General features: G+C 40.4%; 1 protein-coding gene across 7 annotated transcripts in view; it reads right to left on the reverse strand.

Moving 5' to 3' along the window:
* LOC104013813 (BDNF/NT-3 growth factors receptor-like) overlaps window positions 1-12,545 on the reverse strand; it is a 219,604-nt gene that overhangs the window by 186,601 nt on the left and 20,458 nt on the right. For 6 of the 7 annotated variants that reach the window (XM_087770661.1, XM_087770660.1, XM_087770662.1 and 3 more), the window contains 3 exons: window positions 11,376-11,450; window positions 11,086-11,157; window positions 3,852-3,920 (listed from right to left, as the gene is read on the reverse strand). In XM_087770661.1, coding sequence (XP_087626787.1) covers window positions 3,852-3,920; window positions 11,086-11,157; window positions 11,376-11,450 — 216 coding nt within the window. The remainder of the gene's footprint in view (window positions 1-3,851; window positions 3,921-11,085; window positions 11,158-11,375; window positions 11,451-12,545) is intronic. The other variant, XM_087770663.1, reaches the window with a different exon arrangement.

Consider the following 12,545-nt stretch of genomic DNA (forward strand, 5'->3'; position numbering starts at 1 on the left):
GTACACCCAATATAGCAAGACAGAATACGAACATTAGGATCCGGTGGGTCAAAACCTACAATGGGCATTTTCCAAACAGCAAGATTTACTTTTGATTTTCTGTTTCATCAATAACTTCCCTTTAAAGGAGAAATCTCCCTTGAAATGTGGCTGAGCAATCCTTTTCTTCCATTGTTTTAAATTGTGAGATAGAGATATGATGGCCCTCCACATACTCTTGCATGAAAGAAAATCTGACTTAGTAGAAGGAAATTACAGGACTTTATCTTGTTTGCTGTAATTTTACATCTGTAGCTGGTTTGTTCTAAAAGAGGAAGCCTTTCAAAGTGTCATCCCCTTCTCTGCAGTATCTGGAGAATTTTTCCTACCTCACCCTAGTCTGAACTTTTCATCCATTTATGTTTTGCTTTAAAAGTGTGCTACCAACAGGACACTTGCTTGTCAGATTTAGAACAAGCTCCTCAGAAGCTATTTCTAGTATCATTCTCCTCTTAGATTCCCCCTCCAATACTCTTCCTTCCCTCCTCTTATCAACACAATCGCTCAACTGATTCTGTTTTTATCCCTGCTTTTACACCCTTCAGGCTCAGCTCCCCCCGCCCCTTTCTTTCCCTTCCCCCACTTCTATTTATCCCACTTTATTGCAATCTTTGTTTGCATAATTTTCCTAACTTTCATTTGTTTTTTTCATCTCTACTGTCCCACTCTTTCCCAAGCCCCTTTCTCAGTTTTATATCCTATCTCTCTACACTTGGGCCCCATCACACATTGCCTCCATACCTCAAATATTAATCAGTTCAACCTTCACAACATCCATTTTTCCCATGTCTGGCTTACTCCTAGTAACCATTTCCTCTGCTTCTACTCCCATGACACTGAATGTCCATTGTTTAATTCCAATATTAACAATATAAATGTATTTGCACCTACTTTGCATCAGCCAGATGTTTTGCCAATAAGTGCTATTTCCCTACCTCATCAAATTAATTCCCATGATTCCTGTTACATATTTATAATGTTTGATTCTGTCCCAAGTCCTTTTTTCTTTTCTTCTGCCCAGAAGCAAACCAACTTGTTCAAAAAGATCAGCAATTTCTTACATCATCTCAGTGAACAGGTATGTAGGGATTTGACTTTGTTCTCCTTCAAAAATCTAATAAGCACCCACTTCATCCACAACCTAAAATAAACTGTTCACCTGAGATGGAGAGGTTCAAGAATGGCCTGATCTGTACTTCAGAAGAAATTTTTTAAAGGCAGCAGACTAATTTCAAGAAAGCACCAACAGAACTGAGAGCAGAATATGCCGTTAAAAATGCTGTGACTTCCTTTTTTTACACATCTCCTAAGCTAGAGCATATTCACTCTTACATTTCTGCAGTCCAGGGGGCAAAGACAACTACAAAATATAGAAGTTACAGCTAAGTACACACTCCCATTGGCTTTTTGGCACAGACTGGATATGGCATATGAAGAAACTGGGACTTCAGAAGCAACAAACCCATGCAGGGCATATGGCAACAGGAGTGCTCTGCAACTAGCTAGTCTTTCCATCAGAGTGCTCAGCGAGCAGTTACGAAAGAAAATTCCAGCAAACAATATTTCCTGGGCTGCAAAGAAAGTTGTTACACCAACTTAATTACTAACAAAACATACCTAAGGGGCATAACCTTGTTTGCAGCACTGGGATTTGTTCACTTCATTTCTCATGTGCTGAAATAACAAAATACACCAGAAAAGGCTGAGGATTTCAAGGCTGATGTTGCAATTCCTGGGCTGGTGCTTCAGGCTACTTCTGACCCTGCTCTGAGCTCCAGGAGAGCAGCCTCTGTTTGTCCCCCCGCAACTCTGTCCCTCCTAAAGCTCTTGCGGGATCTGTGCAGTCCCACGTATTAGCAAAGACTGCACAAGACAACCACTTCTCTTACATTTTTAACACAGCAGCACAACTCCAGGCCTTAGAAATTCTTCTGAGAGAAGTCAGTGTGAAGAACCACTAATCAGAGCTTTATACAAAAGACAAATTCTGCCTCCCTTATTTTCTGTGCCAATACCCCCAATCACAAAGTCATTCAAAAACTCTACCTTTTCTGTGAGCCCCAAATTTAACAAAACAAATAAGATACAACAACATCTGCCACGCAGGCATGCTACATCCTCTTTTCCCCTTTTTTACCCTTTGATTATGTAATTTTGGAATGTATACCAATATACAAGTTCTGCTTGAAAGAGCACAGAACAAAAATGTAATGTTAAAACAACCAACAAATATATGTTTACAAATGCTTCATTACCAAATGAAGCATTACAATGAAACTCAAAGATTTTGAGAAAACAAAAATATTGTTCAGTAGCCAACCACAAGCACAGCAGCTGTGGAGCCAATATGATATAAGAATATGAGATAAAGACTTCATTTGAAGATGTCACTAAAATGGAGAGACATGGATTTGACGGGTGGACCACTCGATGGATAAGGAATTGGCTGGATGGTTGCACTCGAAGAGTTGCAGTCAACGGCTCAATGTCCAAGTGTAGATCAGTGACGAGTGGCGTTCCTCAGGGGTCAGTATTGGGACCTGCGCTGTTTAACATCTTTGTCAGGGACATGGACAGTGGGATTGAGTGCACCCTCACCAAGCTGAGTGGTGCAGTTGATTTGCTTGAGGGAAGGGATGCCATCCAGAGGGACCTTGACGGGCTTGAGAGGTAGGCCTGTGTGAACCTCATGAAGTTCAACAAGGCCAAGTGCAAGGTCCTGCACCTGGGTTAGGGCAATCCCCAACATGGATACAGGCTGGGCGGAGAATGGATTGAGAGCAGCCCTGAGGAGAAGGACTTGGGGGTGTTGGTTGATGAGAAGCTCAACATGACCCAGCAATGTGCGCTTGCAGCCCAGAAAGCCAACCATATCCTGGGCTGCATCAAAAGAAGTGTGACCAGCAGATTGAGGGAGGTGATTCTCCCCCTCTACTCTGCTCTCCTGAGACCCCACCTGCAGTACCGCGTTCAGCTCTGGGGCCCCCAGCATAAGAAAAACATGAACCTGCTTGAGTGGGTCCAGAGTAGGGCCACGAAGATGATCAGGGGGCTGGAGCACCTCTCCTATGAAGACAAGCTAAGAGAGTTGGGGTTGTTCAGCCTGGAGAAGAGAAGGCTCCGGAGAGACCTTATTGCAGCCTTCCAGTACTTAAAGGGGGCTTATAAGAAAGATGGGGATAGACTTTTTACCAAGGCCTGTAGTGACAGGACAAGGGGCAATGGTTTTAAACTGAAAGAGGGTATATTTAGATTGGACATAAGAAAGAAATTCTTTACTGTGAGGGTGGTGAGACACTGGAACAGGTTGCTCAGAGAAGTTGTGGATGCCCCCTCTCTGGAAGTGTTCAAGGCCAGGTTGGATGGGGCTTTGAGCAACGTGGTCTAGTGGAAGGTATCCCTGCCCATGTCAGAGGGGTTGGAACTAGATGATTTTTAAGGTTCCTTCCAACCCAAACCATTCTATGATTCTATGATCTATAGATGGCTGTATTTTTTACTAGCTCAAATATTTAATACAAGCACCAGTAGCTTTGTGTGAAATAATCTCATAAAACGTATTTTAAAGTTGAAGGGAAAAGGCTATTTTGAACTATAAATTTATGTTAAAACATACACTTGATCTTTTCTGAAGGCCTGGAATTAAAATCTCTCTGCACTTATCTCACCGGCAACATATTTGCTGCTGCCTTTGGATCAGAATTTAATTTCTAATCTTTGATGGACCTGTAGCTTCAAAAGAACAAACTTCAAAGTCCTGTTCTTTCATTGCTAGCCACAAATAAACTTTATTTTTAAAAATGACAACTTACAGATCAGACAAGCCCAGATGGAGAAAAGGCTTCTTGGACAAACTTGAGAGCTTGTTTCTGGATAAATTTCTATGGGAAAACAGAAAAAATGTATTAATTAGGGCTGCTTCTTCTTACACTCCCAATACAGTTTGTGTCTCAAAAAAAAAATGAAGAGCCCAAACCAGCTCTAAAAAGCTCTTATTCCTTTAACTTCAGTAGGAAAGGAATAGCGCCCAGTCTCTTTTTACAGTTTGATGGGTTTCAAGGATTTGAATCCAGCCTGTGTCTGAAGTTAAATACATTCTTTAAAATCAAACTCAACAGGGGGTCAATATTTTCACTTAAAGCACTTGTGTTCATTACAGAAAAGCAGAAGATTGAATTGTTTCACAAGTATTATGTAAAGTTCAGGTGTTAATTATATGCTTAATTTATTCATAAGTGAAATGGTTGTATCCCTTTCTTTGATACTGCACCAAACTCTGTACTCACATACTAGCACACATCCACATCAGGGACTTTTAGTTATTATGTTCAAATTACATGTGCAATATGCACCCACAGGAAAGATAAAAAGCAAAAATGTAAAATGCCTATATTCAGCTTTTTTATGTCAATTAAGCATTTACAGTTTCCAGTGGTAATTAATGAAAGGTCCTCTCCCATTATGCAGAGCAAAGAAATGCTCCCCTTCCCAGGCTTACAAAAATACTTTCTCCAAACCAAAATAATGCTGGTTTTCTATAGTCTTATCAGTCCACAAATTAAAGATAGTGAGAGCAGTAAACTGTAAAACTGCCAGTAATGTAGTGCAAATCACCATTATGAGCCAAAATACCACGAGTTTTATGCGGTATTATAGAGGTGCCATAGGGGCTCCATATTTTAAGTTGCATAGCATTTAAAACAGGGATTAAATCTCTTCCCCCTGCCCCCTGACTAAAAAACACAGTGTTTACTCCCCCTACTTTCAGCCCTTGATCTCTGAGTACAAGATAATTTCCAGAGAAATTATGGGGATGCAAGTTGCATCTTTTATAAACATTTAGAATGGAATCTCTGAGATTTTATTTACTATACTTTTGTTGATTTTTTCTAGCAAACAATGGCCTGAAGTTTGCAAGCTGACTGGTCCTAATGTGTGAGAACAAAATGGGTGAGCTACTGTTTCATTACTCAGGTCAACTGAGCAGCCCTACAGTAGGTGCTGGTGGAAACATCTCATGTGGATCCTGATGGTCAAAATTAAAGTACAATTTGCATGTAGGACAGAAGTTGCGGTTAAGTAAAAAACAGTCAATATGTTAACTAACTATGATGTTTTTCCTAATATTCACAAACAATAGGTTGGGAGGTTGAAAGAAAGAAGTTAAATCCTCCTATGAAATTGGGCTCTTGTCTCCAGCACTGATACAACACAAAACATGTCAAATCTTACCCCTCCACAGGAGATTCTCACTCGTCAAAAAAAAATCCATCCAGTACTGACACTGCTGAACAGCGCACACAGATGCCCCTATGGTATTCCCAAATGAGGCAAGTGCCTGCTTCTCTTACCTGCACAGTGACTAAATCCCATCTTCCCTGAAAGACAAGAAGATATACAGCAGGTTCTACCTGCAGATAGGTACCCATGCCACTTACTAGTCTAGTGGAAGGCAACATATTCCAGGTCATGGGAGGACAAGATTTAAATCTTGGTTTCTGCACAGCAAAGAACCTTGCTTTTCCATACGAGGAGGACTCCCTAACCATCAAATGATGAGTCCCTCAGGGAAATCTCTGTCCAGCTGAAGTTGTTCCATTTCATGTGATCTTCCCTGACACCCTAAAAGGGAAAGCCCAGGCTCAAGCTCTGACTCCAGACCAAGCCAAATAGAAGGGGCTCTGAAAATCACTCCTCTCCCACTTTCTAAATACTAGAGTATCACAATACAGATCTGAAAATGATCCTCAAACATCTTACGTAAGAGCCCCAGCCATCCTATGAGATGGTATTTCTCTCTTTTTCTCTTAAGATGATAAAATCTTTAAAAAATATTTTTAAGAAAATCTTAAAAAAAAAAAAAAAAAAAGACTGACTCCAAGAAAGGGTTTTTTGTTGGTAAGCTGGAGTGGACATAAGAGTCTAACTACTTCACGAGCAGGACTGAACAGGACTGAAGTCCCATTTTTCCTACTGATTTCCTCCTGGCTGGTTACATGCTTCCTTGCTTAACTTACTAATGGTCATCTATTTCTCCATTTCTCTGTGAGGAGCTGAGCTGCCTCATTCAGAGATATGAGCTCTACTGGACAGCAGACTGTTCAGTGTTGCCATAATTGTATTTTGTTGTCATTTAGCTTCAGGCCACTCATCGCTTTTGGAGAATTATTGCAACCCCCTAGGCATAAGAATAGCCCTTACTTGATTTAAATTCATAAGCCAGACTTACTGTCCAAATATCAGTGAATATGTTACTTTCTGAACACTTCATGCAGGTATAAATGCATGAGCTGGCGAGGAACTGGAACTATTAATACAAGCAAAATTATCAAAAGAATAAAGAATTATTATTTTAACAAATCCAGTTGTGAAAAACCAGAAGTAACTCAATAGGTGTAATTGTCTTTTCAGATTTTTACCAGTTGTGCTTGCTATATACCAGACAAAGGAAGTAAGAAGCAGTAAAAATAGTAAGAGAAAAAAAAAAAGTATGGAGTACAGAGTCTGGCTCCAGAGCTATACCTAAGGATAAGACCAGCATGCAGTCAAAAGCACGAATGTATTTTACATACGAATATCAAGCCCACTTTAAAGTAGCTAGACCTAATACAGCTAAAAGCATACCTGTGGCAACATAGGGAGCGCAAGAGTGGCCAAAGCAGCTGCATAAATATTCACATAGCTAGCAACACAGGTGCAGCTTTACATTGCAACGTCACTGTACTGGGTCTGGCTGGGATGGAGTTAATTTTCTTCATAGCAGCTGGTATGGTGCTGTGTTTTAGATTTGTGACCAAAACACTGCTGATAACACACTAATGTTTTAGCTGTTGTTGAAAAGTGTTTGCACAGCATCAAGGCCTTCTCTGTTTTTCACTCTGCCCCCCCAGTGAATAGATTGGGGGTGCGCAAGAGGTTGGGAGGGGACACAATCAGGCAAATTACCCGAACTGACCAAAGAGATATTCCATGCCATATAACATCATGCTCAGCAATAAAAAGGGAGAGGAGGGGTTTTCGGAGGTTAGCCATCTTTTGCTCAGGAACTGGCTGGGCATCAGTCTATCCGTGGGAGATGGTGAGTGATTGCCTTTGCATCACTTGTTTTGTTTTCTTTCTGTCTTCTTCTGCTTCTCCTTCACGTATTAAACTATTTTTATCTCGACTCTAAAGTTTTTTTGCTTTTACTCTTCCTTTCCTCTTACCCCATCCCACTGGAGGTGGTGGTGGGGAAGTCAGTGAGTGGCTGTGTGGTGCTTACCTGCCTACTGGGGTTAACCCACAACAGTCACTATGCCACTATACTGCCTACACTGCTCCTGGCAAGGAGAGGCAAGAAGGAAGAGGAGGGAACAGATCTAAGAAGAATGGGAGGGAAGAGTTGAAGAAATGGTCATGGCCATTTTGCTATGCTCACTCTACAGGCTCCTGCTCTGCCTACAGCTGGAGCCAGCCCTGTATTGCCTGTGCACATGCAAGGGAAAATCTGCAGCTAGGTCTCAAATAGTTACATTTGGCTACTTTTCCTAAACCAAATCAGCCTAGAGATATGAACGCATTCTAATACCTAGAGCTGTAAGTATACAATGTATACGAATCTATGATTCAGCGATGCAATTATACACAGCCTGGTACATAACAATAACTATTTTTTAATGTTTTAGGAAATACACACTTGCTGTGAAATTTATTTCTGTATTTAAAGGTATTGGCAGAATACCATGAATGTGTATTAATCAGGTCTATTAAAATTATTTTCAGCAGCAGATGATCTTATAAATTACAGCACTACTAAACTGGGACTGCTTAATAGCTTGCTAAACGCATCTGTTGACTAATTTGACCCTGAGGTCAATGAGAATAGCAGAATTAGATGAGCAAGGCTATTAATTACATTTAAGTGGTATCTATTGGAGCATTTATCTTTCTATTACTTATATTTTACTCAAATCTTGTCATCATACATAACTCTAGAAAGATATTTGGGCTACAGAAGTTTGGCTGAGAAAAGATAATGACAAAGAAAAGGCTTAAGTAAATATGTGTTAATAAGCTCCTTATAATTCTATATTCTTATATGATTCATAAAATAAATGCTATATTCTTATAATAAAGCTTCTTAACTACATTAAAAGACTTCTCATGTAAGAAAAAGAAAACTATAATAGTATCACTAGCAAAATTAAAGCTCATACAGTTGCATCAGTCTTCAGAAAAGTGTCTGGAGTTTCTGTTTTCTTTATGAAATAATGACAAACTGATGTTTTAAAATAAAATGTAAGACTTCTCAAGGATCTGTACTCAGAAGTCACTCTGGCAAAGCAAAATGATTTTAGCTTTTGATAGTTTTCACTGTCACAACCACAACAGCATCTGAATTTCTTTCCCAATGCAGTCAACAGGAGTTTTATTGCTGATGACAACAAGCAATGATTCACCAGGGTTTTCAGAAACATTTTAACATGCATCAAGACTTCCCAGTGAAAACAAACAAATGCATTTTTTGCAGGGATAATAGATCAGCCTAGGCAAAAAATGTCTCCATACTAACTGCTTTGTCATGTAGAGAAGGTGGTGCCACTTACTATTTTCAGTCTTATCTGGGCTTATCCTGTGTCTGTTAAGATTACTAATTTCCCAACAAAGAAACCATAGTATCAGACTGGACAAGCTCCTAGTTCATAACTTTCTTCTGAATCAGGATTGCATGTACATCAACATAACAGATGTCAGTCAGCTTAATTTGTTTCTAACAAGCAGTTTCATGAACTAGAGTTCCAATAAAGCCTGCATACCAACAGATATGTATTCCATGTTTTATTGTGTGCTCCATTTGAAGCTTTTCCTGTAGCTGAAGTACTTTAAAGACATCTTGTCCACATGGATTCTCTAGTGCCCAACAGGACATATGTGCACAATGATATTTTTCCCCTAAGCAGGACCCCTAATAGGGTCTCTGTGTTCTGCCCAATGGCCAATTTTCACAAAATCTATTCACTTATATCAGTTTTGGTTAGAATCAACCACTGGGGACAAAGACACTTTCTGACTGCATGAGCCTCATTTTCTTAAGGAACCAGGCAAAAAAAGACTATGAAGAGGATCCCACCAACTCGCTCAGTTATTTTTTGCAGTGTCTACTTGCCCATACATCTGGGAAGGTCTTCCAAATATCTATCTTCCTTGTTACAACTTAAACTCATTATTTCCTATCCTCATGGTCATGAAGAAAACTGATTGTTCTCCTCTTCATAATCACTTTCCTTTTAAAAACCTATAGATGTATATTCTTTTTCATTCCTTTCTTTACTAAATTGAACAAACTCAGCCTTCTCAGCCTATCCTGAAATGATTTGCTTTACAAACTCCTTATAGCTCTGTTGCTCTTCTCAAATACCTTTCTAGATGGGTAGATTCGGAGTCCTAATCTGTATACACTATTCTAATAGATGCCTTCCCAGCAGCTAAAGTAATGGGGAAAAGATGCAAAAGTCTAACACAAAATTACTTCTGATCATAGACTGAATTTGCTTTGTTCTGCTGCATCATGCTGAGATTCTGTTTCAATATAGCCACTAAACATTTCTCTGCAACTTTGCCACTTAGCCAACAATTTCTCATTGTGCATTTCCACAGTCAGTGCATATGCACTTGACTTTATGAAATTTCATCTTCAATCATAATTCACTGGGAAACTGACACACAGGTAGACACACAAACTCATTCTGGAAGGTATTTCCCTTATTCACCAACTGATTATAGTAAAAGCAATTTACTTTATTAAGGACTATATGAAGTAATATGTAACTCTCATAGGCCAGCGAGATCTGGTTCATACTCTTCCATTGTTTGTTCCACATTAAGGACAGCAATTACTGTGAAGGCAAATTCAGATACTCATGCCCACTTCTTTACATAAACTAATTGCTATTCCTTGAAAAACACAGGTGCAGAAAGTGAGTCCATTTTATTAACAAAGCAATCAGTCCTAAGCCCAATTCAACAATTCTTCCATATTACAAGAAAGCATTTAGGCATCTTACAAGCCTGAGGCTTGGCCTTACGTCTTCTTGATTTCATTAGAAATTTAATAAAAGCAAGGGTTTAATTAAGTGATAAATATATCTAACAAAGATGAATGGACTTAAACACACATGAATACTTGGCTAAAACAGTGAGCCCCACACATGATCTCAATGTTTTGTAGGACTGGAACCACAATTTTCCATATAATAGAATGAGTTACTCTATGTCTGTCCCACTGAAAGGCACTCCAGTCTTTCAGGGATATGTATTTAAACTAAAAAAACCCACAAAATCTTTCTTTATAACTGATCATTTTTCTCTGTACTTTGCTAAATCGAAACTGTACGTAATCTAGAAAAACATGGTCAAAAAGCTGCACAGGCACCAACTCTGTTTCCTGAAGTTCATGAACTGAAAGTGCAATTGGGTGGGAAAATAACTGCATTCTTATATTCTGCTTTGGGTGCATCAATTCAGCTCAGAATTGAGCTGAAGTGAATATTCTGATCATCCTCACTTACAAGACTTAAGTTCACAGGCATGGTAGAGTCTCAGGGAATGTAAACTAGACAAACTACATTAGAAGATGCGCTCCATGCATGGATCAAATGCACTTCTAGCTGCTAAAACATGTTCAGCCCACTGAATCAGACTAGAGCTAGTCCAAAGTCAAACCCATGTCACTGAGTGTGATGCACATAGTGTGGACATCATACTCTCACCACCAAATGACTCAGTAGAGAGAAGCACTCCTTTGTGCTCCACTACTTACTAAAAGAGAAACAGCCAGCGACCACTGTTAGAGACAGGATAATGAGTTGGAAGGGTCTTTTTGCCATTCCACATTATGTTCTTATGATCTACCAATTCCTTATCATACATGTCCTATTTCACACCCATTAATGACAGGAAGCCATTAGAAGTTAAAACATTTTATATTAAGGAAACAGGAAGAGAGAAAAGGGAGTTAACAAGGTTTGGACAGTTTTAACTTAGAAGACAGAAGCTATCCTTACTCACATGTATTGTAGGTTGACGTTTTTCACAAATGCCTGATGGGACACAAACCTTAAGCCTGAATCCACCACAGTCCTGTGAAAGTATATAAAACTTAGAATAGTTCATTTAAAATACAATGGAAAGAATAATGATAATGTTTAAAATAAGAATGTGGATGAAATATCAACTAGGTTGAACTGCAAGCTCTACAGCTGTCTTCTATAACGCAAAAAGTTAGCCCTACTTTTTCATGAGATCTGTAAATGCTTCTGCAAGAGAAATAAAGAAATAAAATTATCACATATACTTACAGATTTTTAAGTCCAACATAAAATCCAACTTCATTGTCATTGATAATTTCTAATTTCTGCTGGTTTGCGATGTAACTGTTGAAAAAGACAAAAAGCAAAATAAGAAAGTGGCTCCTTCCATGGCCTTGATCAGAAGTCAGCAGTGAAGTCTGAAAGCTGGCAGTGGTTGCTGACCTATTGCACTGCGTTTGATTTACGTGGCAAGGTTTTGGTAGCAGGAGGGACTGCAGGGGTGGCTTCTGTGAGAAGACACCAGAAGCTCCCCCCATGTCAGACAGAGCCAGTTCTGGCCAGCTCCAAAACAGACCCGCTGCTGGCCAAAGCTGAGCCAATCAGTGACGCTGGTGGTGCCTCTGTGATAACATATTTAAGAAGGGGAAAAAATAAAACTGCTGCAAAACAGCAGCTGGGAGAGAGGAGCAAGAAAAACGTGAGAGAAACAACTCTGCAGACACCAAGGTCAGTGAAGAAGGAGGGGGAGGAAGTGCTCCAGGTGCCAGAGCAGAGATTCCCCTGCAGCCCGTGGTGAAGACCATAGTGAAGCAAGTTGTTCCCCCTGCAGCCCATGGAGGACCACAGTGGAGCAGATATCCACCCTGCAGCCCATGGAGAACCCCACGCCAGAGCAGGTGGATGTGACTGAAGGAAGCTGTGACCCCATGGAGAGCCCATGCAGGAGCAGGTCTTCTGGCAGGACTTGTGGCCCCACAGGGCACCCATGCTGGAGCAGTCCATTCCTGAAGGACGGCATCCAGTGGAAAGAACCCATGCTGGAGCAGTTCTTGAAGAACTGCAGCCCATGGGAAGGACCCACGTTGAAGCAGTTTGTGAAGGACTGTATTCCATGGGAGGGACCCCATGCTGGAGCAGGGGAAGAGCATGAGGAGGAAGGAGTGGCAGAGACTAAGTGTTATGAACTGACTGCAACCCCATTCCCCATCCCCCTGTGCCGCTCAGGGGGAGGAGGTAGAGAAGTGGGGAGTGAAGTTGAGCCTGGGAAGAAGGGAGGGGTGAGGAGAAGTCGTTGCTGAGATTTGTTCTTATTTCTCATTATCCTCCTCTGATATGATTGGCAATAATTTAAATTAATTTCCCCAAGTCGAGCCTGTTTTGCCTGCAACGGTAATTGCTGAGTGATCTCCCTCTCCTTATCTCGACCCACAAGCTTTT

The sequence above is a fragment of the Nipponia nippon genome, unplaced genomic scaffold (genome assembly GCF_047370975.1).
Source record: "Nipponia nippon isolate SJK-2023a ecotype South Korea unplaced genomic scaffold, ASM4737097v1 scaffold_33, whole genome shotgun sequence".
Lineage (NCBI taxonomy): Eukaryota > Metazoa > Chordata > Aves > Pelecaniformes > Threskiornithidae > Nipponia > Nipponia nippon.